This window comes from Dromiciops gliroides, chromosome 5 (assembly GCF_019393635.1).
Source record: "Dromiciops gliroides isolate mDroGli1 chromosome 5, mDroGli1.pri, whole genome shotgun sequence".
Taxonomy (NCBI): Eukaryota; Metazoa; Chordata; class Mammalia; order Microbiotheria; family Microbiotheriidae; genus Dromiciops; species Dromiciops gliroides.
Window position 1 is genome coordinate 181,512,228 of NC_057865.1, and position 20,414 is coordinate 181,532,641.

The following is a 20,414-nucleotide window of genomic DNA, read 5'->3' on the forward strand; positions in this document are numbered from 1 at the left end:
GATTGATACAGGGACTAACCTCTGTATTTCTAAGAAAACACACTAGATCTAATCTACCAAATCATAGAGTTTTTGAGTGACATTCTTGGAGGAAATACCCACATTTAGAGGTCCTTTTATAGGTGAAGTCACAGAGCCTTTAAATATTCTCGTACTGTTGTTACTAAGGAACAAGCTACTATGTTTTATCAGCATTAATTATTAATATTTTCAAACTTAACAGTTGGAAATTAAAAATCTTACTTTCAGCCATCATAACTAGATGTACTTACAAGGAATATCTCGATATCCATTCTCCAAGGCATGAAAATAATTCATAAATTCCCTTATAGGAATTTTAAAAGCTTCAAAGAGTCCCATGTCTTCAAAAAGTCTGTATGATACCTAAAGAAAGGAAAGTCAAAATGCTATAAAAATAATCTCATAACACAGGTGTAAAATTAGAAATGGAAATAGGCATATATCACCAAACACTTTAATTCATTGCCACCACAGGATTCATTAACAGGATCAATTAGGGTTTGGGTGGGTACCTATTATCTAGTTAGCATTGTTTGAGGCCCTATGAGTTTCAAAAGGAGTTGGATACAGTCTCTGAATATAAGGAACTTCTAGTCTATTCAGGGAGGAAACATAGACCACCACTAGTGAATAGTGTTATTACTATATAGCAAATACTAGTGTTAGTATTTGCTGATATAGTAAACTACTACGTTGTGAATTTAGAGGATTGAATTGTTTACTGCTGTCTCACAGAGGCATAGCATCCCAAATTTGGGAGGGATTTAAGATGTACCTGACCACTGATTCCCTCTATAGCATGTCAACAAAAGCAGCCATCCAGTCTGAGCTCAAAGGCTTCTAGAAATGCCTTACCTCTAGCTAGAGGTAGCTCATTCGACTTTTGGATAACCCTGGCTGTTGAGAATTTTTTTTTTCTCTAGTTAATCTATGGCTCAGGGGTCCTCCACAAAAACCTGCATCCTGATGGATCAGTTCCAATCTTAGGGTGAATCTTAAGGAAGATTGCATTTTATCTTTGGCTCATATGTCACCCTTTGGTTCCCCTCAGACAGGAAGCATGTTTGAGGAAGTTAAATAGGAAAGCCCCTTTTCCAGCAGACTCACACAATCTAGATAAATCAACTGACTTTTCCATCCAACTAGGAAAGAAACTGGGGATGTTCTTTTTCCAAGAAATAGTGTTGAATCAGGAAATCTCCTTTCTGTAGCAGTCCTGATTCCCCAAACCCTGTAACCTCTGAACTTGGGAATTACTCAATTCATATTTACTCCTGAGACAAACTTGAAAGCTGGGATGTCTATCCTAAGTCTATTGGTGATGTACATGTCTGCTTATTTGGGGAGCCTCTGTAGAAGTTCTTTCAATATCTCTGACAATATTTCTTTAGCTGAAAAAATCTGCTCTCTGTTTCTCTCCTCTCAAGCCAGTACAGGCACACAGAATTCCCATATGCCTCTGCCCTGAGGAAGCCACTTCTATTTCCTGGAGGGAAGACAGGATTTCTACTCCTCCAACTACCTTCCCAGAACCAAGTCTATTCCACTGAATAATGGTATTTTTGTGTGTTTATATGTGAATATACATATGTATATTTAGTATTTTTGCCAAGAAAACCCCAAATGGGGTCAAAGAAACTCAGATACAACTGAAAAATGACTGAACACACACATATGTTCATTTGCAGATCAAAAAACTGACTTTGTAAAGTTCCATCTTTACATTTTAATACCTCACACTTAAAATGTATCAAATAGAACTCATCATCTTCCTCAACCCCACACCTCAAAAAACAAAACAAAACAAAAAAACAACACTTGTGCTTTCTACCAACTTCCCCATTTCTTTTAATGGTAGTTTCATCCTCCTAGTCACCCAACCTTGAAATCTTGGAACCATATTTACTGTTCCCTTCTTTTTCACCCTCCACATCTAATTAGTGTCTAGGGTCTGTTGATTCTACCTCCTCAACTTCTTCCTTTCACTTCCATTTTTTCCTCTATATTCGTCTTAATTCAAGACATTGACCATTCTAACATGGACTATTTGTAAAATAATCCTCAGTGGTTCTGTCCCTAACCTCACTTCTCCCACCTAAAGTTCCAGTCCATCCAACACACAACTGTCAAATATATCTTCCCTCTGCACAGGTCTTGAATATGCCACTTCTCATCATTCATACCCTTGCTTTTATGAATCATACAAGTCACCATCCATGTTTTTGATGTACTTTCTTCTTAACATAACTAGTTGGAATACTCTTCTACCTACAAGATTCAGTTTGGATGTCAAATGCTCCAGGAACCCTTCCCTAACCTCCCCAGTATTTTCTTTTACCATGTCTCTTTAATCGACATTTGAATTATCTTGACTTTTAATTCTTCAGAAATTGTAGTATTCTGTGCTTTGCAGGATCCTAAGAATATTGGTTTTTTTATTTAAAAAAGAAGTCTCTCTTTCACAGAGAAGCTTATCATTGGCACAACTTCCCAAAGCAATACAAGTTGTTCTCATCCTTCTAAGTGTCCATTCATGGTGTCTGCCTGAGACAGTATGTATATGTATCCATACATATACACATAGAAATGAAATAGCTCTATGAGTTATTCATCAGACTTCATAGCATAATGAGGATAACATTCTTCATTCTTTCAGTTTTTCCTTTGTAGATAGGTTGAACTCTTTGAGTGATTGTGGATTTCAGTTAGAATCCTCTGCAATGTTCTTTGACGTAATTGGCACAATACCATCTCATAAATAGAGCTTCTGTATGACTTCACCATTTGTAGAGAAATGGTTCAATTTGTACTCTGTACTGGCTATCAATTTTGTGTTTTACTTGATAACTAATGATAAGGTTGAACAAATTTTTCTTGTATTCTATTTTTGAGCAAATCTTAATAATTTTGAAATGTGCATGGAAGATGTCATTCTACAGGATAAGCTGTAAGTCAGCATCTTGTTCTACCATATCAAATGCTTCTTTTTCACAAATGTTTCTTTATAGTTAAGAAAGAATACTCACAATTCAATTTTGTGTCATTTTCACCTTTCAGTCCAGTATATGACTGCAAAGATGTGGATTGATATAGAATATCATTTGTGGGAATTTATTTTCTTAAATGTCCATCAAAGATGCCCTTGATATATGTATATTATTTTCATAAAATTTTTGGAGAGATGAGAAAACGACATATAGATCTGTAGTCATTGATATTCTCTCATTAGGCTTCTTTTTTGGCAAATAAAATGGTTCTAGTGTTTTTTCCAGGTCTTTGGTATACTCCCATCTTTTGGTTACCTTGAAAGTTGATCCCTCAATGCCCTCAAAATTGTGCTTTCTCCAGCATGGGCCTCTTCTGTGTATTCATGGTCTAGTTCAGCTGTTTCTCCCATCTTTGCAATTCTTCAATACTATTTCCACCTTTTTCATGCAGCACATTGGTGACTGTGATGTTAGATTCCAAAAGTGGTGACTCCTCTGTCAGTGATGGCAAAAAGAGTTTGTTATAAAAATCTTCATAAATCCTTTCCATGTTTTCCATCTATTTCTTTGTTTTCCACACTTCATCTTTAAATTCCCATAGAATGCTGTTGCTTAGTTGGTTCTCACAAACTTTTTAAAAAGTTTGTTTAGTACTCTTTAAAAAAGACATATATCAGGGCAGCTAGGTGGCGCAGTGGATAAAACACTGGTCCCAGATTCAGGAAAACCTGAGTTCAAATCTGGTATTAGACATTTGACACTTGCTAGCTGTGTGACCCTGGGCAAGTCACTTAACCCCTTGTTGTCCCGCCAAAAACAAAACCAAAAAAAATAGACATATGTCACTTCCCAGTGATTCATTGTACTATGTTCCCTCTCTACATGCCCTTAGGTACAACAATCTAATATATTGGCCACATTTGACAACAAATATCTCATTCCATACTTGTAGTACTCTTGCTCCTCCAAACAGAGGAAGGCATGCTTCACCTCTGAGACATCTGAATTTACCACATCTATGAGAGTTTTGATGTCTTTCAGGGTTGTTTTTCCTTTACATTATTGTGGTCTTAATGTAAAATGTCCTTCTGGTTCTACTGCTCTCTGTAGTTCTCACAAATGTTTTCAAATTGCACTGATTTATTCATATTCATATTTTACGGTCTAATAATATTCTATTAATCCATATACCACAATTTGCTCAGTCATTCCCTAATCTATGGGCATCTATTTTTGTTCCATGGAAAATATTCTTATAAATATTCTTCTCTATATTTGATCTCTTTAGTGTCTATGACTAATCATGTTACTGTTCCAAAGGGCATGTAGAATTTAACAGCTTTTTAGAATAATTCCAAATTGTATGTGAAAACATTTGGACCACTTCATAGCTCAAACAAAAGAGCATACTTATGTATACAATCCCAAATTCCCTACAGAATTACTATTTTTCTTTTATTGTGTTTGTCAAGCTAAATATATACATACAAATATATATGTATACACATGTATAGAAACTGATTTGACTTCAATGCAAAGATGGGATTATAAGAAAATGGAAAAATTTAGCACAGAAAAGTTTATCAGGAGTAAAGAATGAGAGTCTAGAGTTTTAGAGACTGCAGAAACCTCAAGTTTATATATCATGAGAATTATCTTTAAAAAATTAGGAGATGCTGGGAATGGCAAGCATTAAATAACTTCAAAAATAAAATTAATTGTATTTTAATGGATAGGAGATAATTTATTACTGATGACGGAAGCATTCCTGAATAAGCTGTTTGGATACAGTTAGATCACTGACTCAGAGCAAAGATCATGTTTGATACTAAGCTAGAAAAATAAAAATTATTAAGAGATCTGCAATGCAATTGAAACAACTCCAACTTTAGTTGCTTATGCAAATTATTGATACAAAAATAGGATACAGATAGAAGAAAGGACAAAGAAACCAATTAAAATATAAACTAAATTTCATAACATAAATAAAAGTTTTTAAAAAAAGCCTACAAACAGCTTTAATTGGCAATTACTGTGACTCTTTCCAAGAACAAAGCTATGACAAAAGAGGGAAACAATGACTTAAATTGCAAGTTTTGTATAATTAAAGTTTATAGTAAAACAAAAATTTTATAGAGAAAGATTATGGGCTATTATGAACAATATTACCTCATAAAACAGAAAGAAATAGTAGAGGATAAAACTATATTAAAGAAAGTCTGGCAAAAGACCCAATTAAGCAAAATCATCCTGAGAGGATGTAAGTATAAACCTGAAGGGTGGCATTAAACAAGAGAAAGATGGAAAGGATCTGAGTTTTTGATTAGAATGTTATTGCTTTCAAGGACAATGGAGCCACCACATTTTGATTTTAATTTCTTAGTCTCGGAAACACTCATACATCAGGGAGAAAAGACATTATTAAGAACAAAATATAAAAAAGTGATTGGATTAGAGACTATGTACATAGAGAATTTTACTGAGGCCATAACTGTGAGGATATTTAGAAATTAATTCATAAGGAATCTGAAGGAAGGTAAAGATGCCAAAGGAATTGAAAAAAATCTCAGACCTTTTTAATTACCAGAAATGATGACTGGGAAAACTTCAACACTACAGACTTGAATATTTAGTTTCTGATCTACATTGAATTTTTCTGAGAATAATCTACACATACATCAAAGTCATGCATTATGAAATTATTAGTAAGGAATAAGGCCTTCATAATGTGATATTCCACAGGAGGCCTTATCTTTACCATTACATAATTAATCGAAAGATATAGAAAATTACAGTACCTTATTGTAATTATTGTTTGTTGACTACAAAAAAAATTGATTTGATAACTTAAAATGTCTTTCAGTGTCTCTTTCTTGCGGCATTCTCAAAGAAAACTAACAAGTCAGCAAATTATTTTTTAAATCACATAATGATTTAGTTTAATGTTCAAAAGCTAAAGAATAGACATATTGAGCACATTGATAAAGGGATTAAGACATTAAATATTTGAAGTAATTTCTGCTTACTTTGTAGGTGCATACCAGCTTTTTGTTACATTTTAAAAATTCCATGACAGGTATGGTTAATTTGTGCTACTCGTAGAAAGTATAAAAAGAAAATAAAAATATTTGGAAAACTACAAAACACTGTAATTGTAAAAAGAGAGCCAAAATAATCACTTGAGCTTTCTAATTTCCTTTGTTAGTTCCACCATAATGAAAATTACTGAATTTATTAATATACTGGCTATTACATGGAGGTACAGAGATACTAGATGTACATGCATATATATATACACATTCTGATATATACAGAGTAGTTGTGACTTAGGACATGTCATTTAATCTCTCAGTGCTCCACGCAGGTCTGCATAAATACTTTCTACACCAGACTTTCTCTATACACCTGAAATCCCAGGTGTACAACAATAGCAAATTGTTATATTGTAGTAACATAGTGCATTACACATAGTATACAGACCTGAAATAAATTGTTGAACTGAATTGAACCAGGTGGTCATAGGAATTCTATATGGCATGTTATGAAACACTAGGAATACTAGGAGGTCATCATAATATTCTTCACTCCACAAAATCAAGATTCCTGAAAACTCAGGTTTCAGCTCTATGAAAGAAATTGCTATACATCAATTTGAGAGTCATAATGTAAATACTTCTTAAATGTGGTGTTTCTTACATTATTTGTATGTCTTGTAACATTGAAAGAACTTGCTGTTATCTGTTAAAGGTGGAGTGAGAAGATTTGGGGTCTCCTCAAAAAAAAAATCCATTCCTTCAATGAACAGTTATTTGATAAGATTTCATGCCTTTAGGATACTGTATATTTTGAGGGATGAACATAAAACCATATCTACAAATGAGGCAGGTGGGTGGGAGGACTTGGGGTTAGGTAGATCTGTAACAAATTCTGTCATAGACACTTACTAGCTGTGTGACTCTGGGTAAGTGACAAATCTTTCTCTACCTCAGATTCCTCATCTATGAAATGGGGACAATAAAAGCACCTACCTCACAGAGTTGTTGTGAGGACCACATAATAGAGCATACATAAAGATTTTTGAAAACCTTAAAGTATCATATAAATGCTAGCTATTATATTCTTACCTGACTCAGAATTCGGCCACATTTTTTCCCAATTTTTTCCAGCAAATCAAAGATTGGGAAATTCCAAGTATTTAGTTTTTCCATTATTGAGTCCAAGTTATCCATGACAAGAGGCTCTGGAGCAAGAATAGGCTTATCTGGCTATAAAGATCAGAGAAAAAAAATTTTATTGGCATGTAGTTCTAATAAAAAAAAACCTTGTGTGTTATGTCAGTATTTAAAAGATGAAGGTACATTTATTAAAATGATGATTCAAAATTCCAAAGTCTTCAACTCATCATTTAAAACACTAAGACAACCAAACTAAGAATATTAATAACAAGTATTATAATCAGATGAACCCTATAGGCAGACATTTTTAAACTTGTTTTACATAGTACCTAGTGCTATGCCAGACTTATATAGACACATAATAAATATTCCCTTTATAAGATGATGATGCCACTGCATTTTAATCTGAATGTTCGAATTTACATTAATGCTTCTCTATTTGCAAGTGCTTTTCTATCTGTAAAATGGGAATAATAATAGACAATAATTATTCCTTGGATGGTATCTATATACAACTGATTTAAGAATGAGTTTTCTAGATCACAAATTAAAGCAATGATAGAACTCTTGCCCAAGGATAGAATCAACTGTTTTGTAATACTTTACTATCATTTTTTCAAAAAGGGTTTTAAATGAAATTGAAGGGTAAAACCTGCCAATGTACTTCTACCATGCTAGGTGACACAGAGACATAGACAATAACAACAATGCAGAAATAAGAAAAAAGTATTAGAAAGGCCTAAAACTTTACAAAATACAAAACCCAAGAAATGAATGAAGGATAAAATCCATTGATTCAGAGATGAAAGTTTATAAAGGTAAGGTGACAAGCACCGTGAACTAAAGCTCCTGATACAGAGTGATATATTTACCTCATAGGTAATTTTGTGACTATCTGTTATGGAACTTAGAGGTGAAATATGTCTCTGGAAGGACATATTCATTCTCTTATACAATATAAGTTTCATGAAGACAGAGACTGTTTTATTTCAGTCTTAGTATATTCAATTGCCCAGAATGGTATATAGCACAAAGCAGATGATTAATAAATGCTAAATGTTTGGGAAAATTATTAGAGATATGATAAACAAAAGAGAGAGCAGAATAGCATTACATATTAAAAAGATGCACCCCTGTGACAATGCAGGAACCAGATGGATACTGGAAGAAACACACTGACTAAAGAGAATCTGGCTTAATATCAATGGACACAGAAACAAAAGCATCTGAATATTCTAAAGAGCACCTGAGAAGAAAGGAAATATAGATGAGAAATTCCAGAAACATCCTACCATTGAAGTATGATATTGGTTTCTCTACCTGCCAAAAGGAGAGAAGCTAAAATTTCTTGGCTTGCCTTAAATATAATTCCATTCTTTAAATGGTAGTGAAAACAAAGAAGGGAAATGTTATTTTTGTACATTATTCTGATACAATAATGAAGCTTGTGGATGAATGATCACTTCATCTTAGATTTCTGGAAGCCATATTCCAAAGCATTTGTAGAAAAGATCAATAAAATCCCAATGTGTAATATTCAACAAGAGAAACCATCTAAGAAGGTTTAGGAATCTCTAAAGAGTGAAACACAAAGAAAAAAATAATTCTGGCATTGGAGGAATGGAGAGTTTTCTGAAGAAACTTTCATCGATACACTGGGAGTTTATTGAAAAACAAAAATTCATTTTTAAATAATATTTAATTTTTCCCAATTGCATGTAAAACCAATTTTTAGCATTCTTTTAAAAAATTGGTTTTCAAATTCCATCCCTCCCTTTCTATAACCCCCCCCACCAAGACAGCAAACAATTTAATATAGATTTTACAAGTGGAATCATGCAAAACATATTTCCATAATAGTCATGTTGTGAAAGAAAACACACACAAAGAATACACACACAAAAGTAAAAAAAAATAGTATGCTTTGATCTGCATTCAGACTTCATCAGTTATTTCTCTGGATATGTATAGCATTTTCTATCATGTGTCCTTTGGAACTGTCTTGGATCACTGTATTGCTGAGGATAGCTAACTTATTCATAATTGATCAACATACAATATTGCTGTTACTATGTACAATGTTTTCCTGGTTCTGCTCATTTCACTCTGCATCAATTCATGTAAGTCTTTCTAGGTTTTTCCAAAATCATCCTGCTCATCATTTCTTTTTCTTTCTTTCTTTCTTTCTTTCTTTCTTTCTTTCTTTCTTTCTTTCTTTCTTTCTTTCTTTCTTTCTTTCTTTCTTTCTTTCTTTCTTTCTTTCTCTTTCTTTCTTTCTTTCCTTCTTTCTTTCTTTTTTTTTTTTTGGTGAGGTAATTGGGGTTAAGTGACTTGTCCAGGGTCACACAGCCAGTAAGTGTCAAGTGTCTGAGGGCAGATTTGAACTCAGGTCCTCCTGAATCCAGGCCCGGTGCTCTATCCATTGCTCGACCTAGCTGCCCCTTGCTCATCATTTCTTATAGCACAATAGGATTTCATTACAATCATATACCACTTTTGCAGCCCATTTGCCAACTGACCTGCATCTCCTCTATTTCCAATTATTTGCCATCGCAGAAAAAGAGCTCCAATAAATATTTTTTATACAAATAGTTCCTTTGAAAAAAATTACTCTGGGATACAGATCTAGTATTGTTATCTAACATAACATTTTATACCATATAGAAGAATCAGAGTAGGTAATGATGAAAGAGTGCAAATGGTACTGGAATAGCACACTATTGTCCTTTAAAGTAATTGTCAGGACATTAAAGTTTTGAATTAATTGAAGACAATGAAGGATCAAGACAATATAGGGTATTTTTAAGTTGTACAGTGAAAAAGAGAAGGATCAGTGGGATACGACCACTGTAGTCAGCAGATTTACCAGTGACAACCAATAAATAGCTCTGCCTTTTCATTAACTTTTATTTTGTTTCTATTTTCTCTTCTGAAGAGAAACAATCTTTTAACTAGAAGATACAGAAAAAAATTGTTATTAGGAAATCAGAATTCAAAATAAGCAAGGAGATAATGAAAAAAAGCCTCATTGTCCTTGGTGCATCTTAGTTTCAAGGCCCACATATTCAAGGGTCCTGAGAGCATTGGCAGATGTGGCTGCTAAAGACAAAATTGATGCTGTTTGAAAGACCAGAGAGAATGGGATAGGTGCTACATGATCAAAGAAAAAAGACTGCACTAATCTTCAAAAGAAGTGAAAAGTTTTGAGTCTACAAATACTATTTTCTTCAACTATTTCCTCTTACTGCATAGGTCAGCTATAATATGTTCTGATGATAACAATCTTTTTTGCTTGTCCCTTCACTAATCTTCATCCTAATACTCTCAATCACATTTTAACAACTTTCGTTCTTGGATTTTCTCATGAATACACTTTCTTAATTTATAATAACTCCATATACTCTTTCACCTATTTCATTTGTTTTTATAAAGTGTAACCTATGCAGAGGTATATTTCAATTATGAACCTCATGCCATCAAATATTAATGTTACCTATTGTATAAGGTCAGATTTACCTTAAAATCTTTAGTTTACTACCTAAATTTTGGGAATTTGTATACATGTATTTTTTTTTACATTAGTTTTCACTTTTGGCTACTTTCTTGTATTTTTTCTCTGTGAGCTTGTTAATGTCTCAAAAGGAATTTTTCCTACATTGTAGCTTCTTCCTATGGTATCTAAGTTTGTAGATACTTTGGCAATTTTCTCCTTTCTCATCCTTTTCAGTTTAAAAAGCTATTTCCTTAAATTTATAAGACACTATACAAATGAATTCTTATCAGAATGGATACATTCCATCCTTGACCAGGGCTATCATTCCTATATTTAAAGTGTGGTCCAAAAAAAGGATAAAGTAAAAAAAAAATATTTGACTCGTCAAGTAAAGTGAATATCTTGTTAATATGACATTAAATGTTGTTAAGTAGAAAGATGAAGGGGAAAAACATAATCAATCATTCAACAAAAATTATTACAGAATGTTAGAGCTGGAGGAGACATTAGAGATCCCTTAGCCTTTTACACTGTCTTTCCCTCATCTCATTTAAATACTGAATGGAAACAAAGAAAAATTAAAGAACCTAGGTCAAACAGCTAAGTATTGGCTGAATTTGGACTAGAACTATTGTCTCCTAATTCCTAGTCCATTAGTCTATTCTTTTTGCTATGCCACACTGCCTCAAGTATGTTATTCTTTATTTTGTTGAACTATAACTCCAGTAAGAAAAGTTATTATAATTTTAGAGGTATTTGGGATATGTACTAACAAGTAGGGAATGTAACAATGTATTACAGAAAATGACAATATGAATATGGATTGTTGTAGTCATGAAAGAAAATGTTTTTCCAAATGTCTAATGTTGGACAAAAATTGATACTGTTCTAATGAAAAGAAAAGCAGAAGACCTAAAGAAGGTTGATGTTTCACCTCTCCTCCCAATTCTTTTTGTTTCATTTAAAACTATTTATTGAGACACTTGAATAAATTGTTGGTTGAGCTGTGAATCATTTGAACCATTCCAGAATAATAATTTGTCATTAAAACCAGAAAAGTCACTAAACTGTCAATACACAGAAATATTATTACTAGGTATATACGGCCAAAGAGGTAAAAGAGAAAGTGCTACATATACAAAAAATGTTATTTTCAGCACTTTTTATTTTAAACAAAGTGTGTGTCCATTTATTGAGAAAGATCTGAACAGTTGCATAAGAATCTAATAGGATATTACTATGCTCTAAGAAATAATAAAATTTAAAAGATGCAGGAAACTATGGAGGATTTGTATGAAATGATTCAAAGTACATTGAGCAGAACCAAGAAGACAATTTACATAATGACCATATTCATGTAATATAAAACAACACCAGAATTCTATCAGTGGATTGACTAATCATAATTTCAGTGAATTATTTGTGAAGCATACTTACTCCAAGCCCAGGTATGGAAACAGGAATACACTGTCAAACATGATATGTGTATTGATTTCTTTTACTCAGTTGTAATTATTTGTTTCAAGATAGGGTTATAGAGGTGTAGGAGTCACTAGGAAGTGACAGAAAGATTTTTTTGGAGGCAACTGATGTCAAGAGACTTGCCCAGGGTCACACAGCTAGTCAGTGCCTGAGGCCAGATTTGAATTCATGTCCTCCTGACTCTAGGGCCAGTGCTCTATCCACTGTGTCACCTAACTGGTCTAACAGCAAGAATTTTTTTTTAAGAATCAATAAAACATTTTTAAAAAATTAGATTTTCCCGGAGGTATTTGTACTTCAAAAAATAGGGAAGGAAAGATTACCCAAAGCATTTGATAGGGATAGATGTTTCTACTCTTAACCAACTGTTAGGAAAATCTTTCATTTCTTAGACAAAATTGTTGTAAAGTACAATATAATTTTATAGTATGAATTATTTTTTAATTTATTTTCCAGTCTGCCTCTAAATTATGTATTATTTCCTAAATTCTAAATTAGAGTTACAAAGCAAAATGAAGAAATACAAACAAACAAATGATGTTATATGAAGCTACCATAAATACGATGGTTTCAGGAGTATACGTGCTGTGTTGAGATTCTTTCCTCAGTGAATCTTTAGAGCACTCTTGTTCATCTTCATTCTGGACAATATCACTGCTGTCACTGTTATTATTGGTTTCATAGTCTGAAGTCACTTGAGTGGTGTCATCTGCAACAGTGGAAGAACTGCTTATTTTAATAACAATGAAATACTGGTTCTCACTTAATATATATATTTTCCCTCAAGGTCAAATAGCAACTTTAAATGCCAAAATAATACTTTCTTAAAGAATTCATGCATGAACATTATAAGAAAAAGCCAGGGATCAGAACCTTAGAAAAGAGAACAGTCACAAATTTCCATATTTATCAACAAATATTTTTAAACTCTATAAAGATTAGTTGATTTATCTGTCAGTTCCAGTTTTTTAAAAATGACCTCTATAATTTTATGATTTAAAATTTTTATAATTTTAAATTTCTTTTATTTTTTCTTACTGACTTCTAATTGATTCATACTCACCAGAGTGGTTTTCTCAAACCTTTTAAATCATTCATTCATTCAAAAAAAAGCTTTTAATACCTCCTATGTGCCAGGTACAGATGATTGGTGCTTTTTTGTTTCGTTTATGTTTTTGTTTTTTGTGGGGCAATGAGGGTTAAGTGACTTGCCCAGGGTCATACAGCTAGTAAGTGTCAAGTGTCTGAGGCCAGATTTGAACTCAGGTCCTCCTGAATGCAGGGCTAGTGCTTTATCCCCGTCTGAAGATAGTTTTTACCAAATTATTTCTGCCTTTAAAGAGCTTGTATTCTTTAATGTGTACAAAAGTGCACAGAAAAGTAATTAACAAATATGTACAAAACAAATATAAAGTAATGCGGGGAGGGGGTGATCTAACAATGTATGTGAGAAGGAAATTAATACAACTGGGATATCCTTCTTTAAAAATATTGCCCTTTTGCTTAGCCTTGCAGGAAGCTAGAGATTCTTAGAGGGAAAGATGAGGAAAGAGTACATTCTAAACATTGGGGTTATGCCTGTTTAAAGACAGAGAAGAGATAGGAATGTCAAGTGTGACATTTACAAAAAAGTTCAAAGAAACATAATTGCTGGGTAATTTAATAATTTTATTAATAAGGCCAGCATGTTTATTAATTATAGGATGATCACTTGGCTGTCTCTCTCAGACCAAAGACCCCTAATATAGTGGTGGACTCACAGTTTATATGCACTTTCTACTTTGAATAGAATTTTATTTTCCAAAATATATGTAAAAACAAATTTTAACATCAATTTTTTAAAACTTTGTGTTCCAACTTCTCTTCCTCCCTCCATTCCCACCCCCCACCCACAAGAACTCAAGCAATTCAAAATGTTATACATGAGTAGTCATGGAAAAATTCCCATATTAGCTAGTTGTGAGAGAAAACAGTCAAAAAAAGCCCAAACTTCAGATTAAGGAATTGTCAAAAAGGAAAAGAAAAGAAAAAATTTTTAAATGTGTTTCCATCTGTTTTCAGATACTATCAGTTCTTTCTCTGCAGATGGGCTGCAATCTCCATAAGTCCTTCAGGGTTATATTTGATCATTGCCTTGCTGAAAATAACCACATGCTTCCCAGCATATCATCTCCCACTATTGCTGTTATTTTGTATACATTACATTTCACTCTGCTTCAGTTCATGTAGGTCTTTCCAGGTTTTTCTGAGAGTGCTGTTCATCATAACCGTCTATAGTACCTTAAGCTTGACAGAGAATTTTCTTCATAAAAGCCCAGGAAAATAGGTACCATAAGTTTTGCCATTATAATCAATCATAATTACTATTTCCCTCCCTTCCCATGACATTTACTCTAACTTCTTTTTACCTATTCCTCCTCAAAAGTGTTTTACTTCTGACTATCCTCTCCCCCCTCTGCATTCCCTTTTTTCACCCTTCCTTCCTTATCCTCCTTCCCTTCTACTTTTCTACAGGGTTAAATAGATTATTCCTCCCAACTGCATATGAAAGCTGTTCCTTCTATGAGCCCACTATGATGAGATTGAGGTCCCTGAGCTAATTCTGTGTTCTAAATTTTTCTTCCTCCCTCCCTCCTCAACCCTCCCTATGAGATCAAGCAATTCAATATGTCATACTTGTGCAGTAATGCAGAACATCTTCATCTTCCTTGAAAGTGTTTTGTTTTTTACTGCTCTCTCCCCCAATCTTCCCTCCCCCCCTTTTCTCCCTCCCCTCCCTCAGGGCAAAAATATATTACTATACCTACTTGAGTATGTATGTTAGTCCTTCTTTGAGCCAATTCTGATGATATTAAGGTCCACTCACTCCCCAACTCCTTCCCCGCTTCTCCTTCCCTCCATAACCTTTTACCTTGTTTCTTTCATGTGAACTACCTCTCCCCAGACCATCTCTCCCCTTCTCCCTCCCCCAGTCTATTCCTCCTACACCTCAACCCTATTTCAATGATGTCATCATGGGTTAGTTAGGTGGCACAGTGGAGAAAGCACCAGCCTTGGAACCAGGAGGCCCCAAGCCCAAATCTGGCCCCAGACATAAGACACCCCACCCTGTCTACCCCACAAATAACAAAACATAAATGCTTTACAGATATCATCCCTTCATATTCAGTTCAGACCTGTGTCTTCTGTGAATTCCTTACTGAGATAGTTCTTATGATTTTGAAGTATTTTCTTCCCATGTAGGAATGTAACCAGTTTGATCTTTTAATATCCCTCAAGAAGTCTTCTTTCCTGTTTACCTTTTTATTCTTCTCCAGGCTCTTGTATTTGAAAGTCAAATTTTCTATTCAGTTCATGTCTTTTCACCACAAATGCCTGAAAGACCTCTTTCTCATTGAAATCCAAATTTTTCCTCTGAAAGATTATACTCACTTTTGCTGGGTACGTTATTTTTGGCTGTAGTCCCAGTTCCTTTGCCCTCTGGAATATCATATTCCATGCCCTTTGGTCCTTTAATGTAGAAGCTGCTAGATCTTGCTTTATCTTTATTGGGGCTCCACAGTATTTAAATTCCTTTTTTCTAGCTGCTTGCAATATTTTCTCCTTGACCTGGGAGTTCTGGAATTTGGCTATAATATTCCTGGAGGTTTTCCTTTTGGGATCTCTTTCAGGAGGTGATCGGTGTATTCTTTTGATTTCTATTTTAGCTTCTGCTTCTAGAATATTAGGGCAATTTTCCTTCACAATCTCTTGGAGGATTGTGTCTAAGCTTTTGTTTTGGACATGGTTTTCAGGTAGTCCAATGATTTTCAAATTATCTCTCCTATATTTATTTTCCAGGTCAGCTGTTTTTCCAAGAAGATATTTCTCATTGTATTCTATATTTTCATTCAATTGAATTTGCTTTCCTGTGTCTTGGTTTCTCATAAGGTCACTAGCTTCCATTTGTTCCATCCTAATTCTTAGGCAGTTATTTTCTTCAGACAGTTTTTTAATCTCCCTTTTCATTTGGCTTTTCAAACTGTTTACTTTTTTCTCATGACTCTCCTGCATCACTCTCATTTCTCTTTCCATTCTTTCCTCCCTTTCTCTACATCTTCTTTCTATTTCTCCTACTTTCTCTTCAAAGTCCCTTTTGAGAGCTTCCATGGCCTGAGACTAGTTCATATTTTTCTTGGAAGCTTTGGATGTTGGAGCTTTGACCCTGTTATTATCCTCTTCTTCTGAGGTTGTATTGTGGTCTACTTTACCCCCAAAGAAATTTTCAATGGTCTTCTGCTTTCTCTGCCTACTCATCCTGGCTTACTATTTCTTGACTTTTAACTCTTTCTTAAAGTGTGGTGCTGCTTCCAGGACACACTGTTAAAGCTACAGTATTGCACAGGGGATGAGTGGGCTTCTTCTCAGTCTGCCCAGCTTCACTTTTATTTGATTTTAAACTCTCCACTTGGGGGTAGGGCGGTTGGGGAGGCTGCTTCTCAGCTCTTTTCCTGTTTTCAGCTTCAGAGGGTCCCAAGTGTTTTGGTTTGGGCGGGGGGGGGGGGCAGGTTGTAATCTCACCTGGCCTATTCTCTGGTCCAGAGATAACCTCAAGCCTACTTACTAACCAACCAGCAAAGCTTTCTGTGGTGTGGTTCTCAGCTTCCAATGAGTCTGCTCCCCTGCTCCCCTCCCCCACTTGGGTCTCCTGCTGCTTAGGATTACTTCCTGGTTTCCAGCTGTGGTGGGACAGTCGAATCCTTCCCCCCAGTCTACTGGTACCCTTGCACTTCCCCCCACCCCCCGTCCCGAGCCAGCCATTCAACCTGACTGCAAGCTCGGTTCCAGAAGAGGCTGGTGCTGCAGCCGATTCAGAGGCACTGGGGCAAATTCCTCGGGTGGGTGTCTGGTGTGTCCGCCCAATTGCGGGATTAGGCTTTATTCATGGCCCAGAACAGCCCCCTGAAATCTATCTATAGCTGGAGAAAACTCTCAGCCCATATTTTTGTGCGTTTTTCTGCTCCAAGGTTTCTTTTATTGCTATTTTTGGGGGTGATTGTATCAGAAGCTTTGTACATTTAATGTCTTTCCTCCACCATCTTGGCTCTGCACTTTCAAGAGTAGGCATTCCTGAAGGTGGCAATCAACTCTGGTTAACAATTAATGAAAGGATAAATATTACAATGAGAGGGTGAGCTATATTACAATGACAGTCTTAGGGTATGTGACTTGGATCACCCAAATCTTGGTCAAAGAAACTCATCAATTTCTATATCATCTGTTTGACAAAAAATAGCATCAATTCTTCCCAGACCTGTCTGAGCAAACAAAAGGATCAGGAATGCATCCATTAATCAAAACTTAGAATTTTTCTTAGTCTCTGATGAGATTTTGGCCTGTGCAAATGTTTCAGAAATATTCCCCACACTTGTTGATTTCTGGATGAGGAATTAGAAAAGGGGAGAAACCTTGGTTCTGACTGAATAGTTACTAATACCAGAGTGAAATAATCATTTCTCACACAAGTTCAAGGAGCAGTCAATAGATCACTTTCAAAAAAAAAAAAAAACATTGAGTACATGCATGAAGGAGAATAACACCGGAGAAAAAAGGCTGGAGTAAGATTTAGAAGCGCTAGGGGAGGGGCAGCTAGATGGCGCAGTGGATAGAGCACCGGCCCTGGAGTCAGGAGTACCTGAGTTCAAATCCGGCCTCAGACACTTAACATTTACTAGCTGTGTGACCCTGGGCAAGTCACTTAACCCCAATTGCCTCACTAAAAAAAAAAAAAAAAAAAAAGAAGCGCTAGGGGGCAGCTAAGTGGCACAGTGGATAAAGCACCAGCCCGGGATTCAGGAGTACCTGAGTTCAAATCTGCCCTCAGACACTTGACACTTACTAGCCGTGTGACCCTGTGCAAGTCACTTAACCCTCATTGCCCACCAAAACAACAACATCAACAACAACAAAACAAAAACAAGATTTAGAAGGGCTTTCAATGCTAACCGGAGAACTTGGCATTTTATCCTATGACATGGTAAGGAAAGAGAGATTTGTAAAAATTACTATCTGCATATACACTACACTTTCCTTGTATTTGGCCAAAAAAGGAAGAAAAAGAAAAACCTTTTATTTTTGAAAGGATGTACTCTTCAGATATCTATACCACCTTCTCTTTGCTCCACATGATGTGGTATGGTAACCTTTCCATAACATTTTCAAGGGTCATTACAGACACATTACTAAATTTGGCCTTGATTCAGACATATAATGGTAAAAAGTGTTATTGATGTATTGTCTCTATTTTCTATTGCTTATGGATATAAAGATCTTCCAAAAGGGGGGACTCCTATGTTATATATGTATAAAGTTCAGATTTGTTTTGTACATTTTAAAGAACTTTCACTGCTTTTTGAAGAACTTTCACTATTTAAATTGAACAATTTTGGACAATGCTATACTAAAGACTAGTGAAAGCTAAGCAGTATCTGAAGACAGCTAGCAATATCCAGAGACAACCAGCAGTATCCAGAGACAACCAGCAGTATCCAGAGACAGCCAGCAGTATCCAGACCAGAGTCCTGTTCCCTAGATGACATCTCAACCCTCCTTCAAAGACAAGATTTAAAAGACTTTAAATGGACACTTTTGTTTCTTCCTAAATACACCATCTGTAATGTATATTTTCTGCAGAGGCCTTCCCTCTGTGGACATTGTCAAAGCGTGAGTCCATGAGGGATTGCCCCTCTGGACAATTTTCTTTTCCTGTGTTGTTATTGACATCATGTCCTAGCATAGGTTATGGTATTTTGTTTTGCTGCTTCATCAAGGAAACACTATGTGTTTCTGTCGAAGCAAAGGAGGGACTGTGGAAATTTATTTTGATTTGGGGACCCTACCTTTGGGCTGAGATTAGAAAGCCTTAGGCCCTCAGGGTCTCTTCTGTGTGGGAGGTGCTGGTGCCCCTCCGCCTCTGCTTCAGCTGAGCCAAAAAGCCCCGTAGGCTGTACAAGATGCCAGATCAGACAGCTGGGGGGAAAAAGACCCCTCCGACCTGAGCGGAGGAATCCGAGAGATCCTGGGCTTGTCCAGCCTAGCCTGTGCTGAGGCCTGTGATGCTGGAGCATCCCTTCAGCCCCAGCCACAGCCGGGACTGGTGGATTAGCTTGGTGTGTGGGTGCAAAAAGCCCCGAGATTTGAGTGGAGAGAAGAAAAGGTATATATAGACCTGGGGGTTAGACTCAGGGGGTTGGACAAGGAGGGACAAGAGAGGCTGAGAAGAGGTTCGGACAAGGAGACAAGGGGGATGAGACGAACAGTAATGCAGGACTAGGAGCAAGGAGGAAAGGCCGGCGGACAAGATTAGAGGGGTGGCAAAGGCAGCAGAGGGCAGACTGATGGAGCAGACAGACAGACAGACTGACCAAGAAGCAGCGGAGAGCACAGAAGTGGTCAGTACAGGGTACAGGTTGGAGAAAGTGAAGATTAAGAGGAGTTAGAAGAAACTAGCTGAGCAGGGAAAGTGTAACATACCCTGAGGCAAGAGGTGGCTAAGGCCCTTATTGTATTGAAAAAATTCCAGGGGCAGCAGGGGGAAGCAGTCAGGTTGTACATTTTATTTCCCTGTATTCTTAATTTTAAATAGTATCTCATAAATAAACTCTGCTTTGATTATTTAGTTAAGAGGCTTCTTAATATTTTGCTTATCAATTTGGGAGTGGAGCAGTGTGGTGGAACTTTATAAACGGCCCATATTAAATTAAACACAGTCAGATAACCAAATAGTCAAAAGTCCACTCAGAAAGATTAGTCACCCCAGTCAGAATAGCCCCCCCCAAATTAGCCCTAGTTCATAAAATATTTTTACATTGGAATGGCAACCGCGGCAGGACTTACAGCCCAATTAAAATTTTCCTAAACCTATAATTTTCATAAACTTATCATTTTTCATATACTTATTTTTCATAAATCCAGTTATATAATTTTCCCAGGTTAGTTATAGTAAATAATATTTTTTTTTTACAGACATAAGCTTTATGTTACACATGAAGCTCTTGCTCATTTCCCATGCCCAGATGCTAGGGTCCTCCTTCCCCAAACTATCTTGTATATCTTTTATTTACACAGTATATACTCCAATTTTGGCATGCTTCCTCAACTGAGAGAATCTAGGTTCCCTGAGGGCAGAGACTGTTCTATATTTGTCTTTGTAATCCCAATGCTTAGCACTGTGTCTAGCACATAGTAGATATTTAATAAATACTTATTAAAGCAAAC

At 35.7% G+C, this 20,414-nt stretch overlaps 1 protein-coding gene across 1 annotated transcript in view; it reads right to left on the reverse strand.

Annotated features, from left to right (window-relative positions):
* Positions 1-20,414, reverse strand: part of PDE3A (phosphodiesterase 3A) — a 361,224-nt gene that overhangs the window by 22,386 nt on the left and 318,424 nt on the right. The window contains 3 exon segments of the mRNA XM_043969232.1: positions 273-384; positions 7,133-7,273; positions 12,713-12,867. Coding sequence (XP_043825167.1) covers positions 273-384; positions 7,133-7,273; positions 12,713-12,867 — 408 coding nt within the window.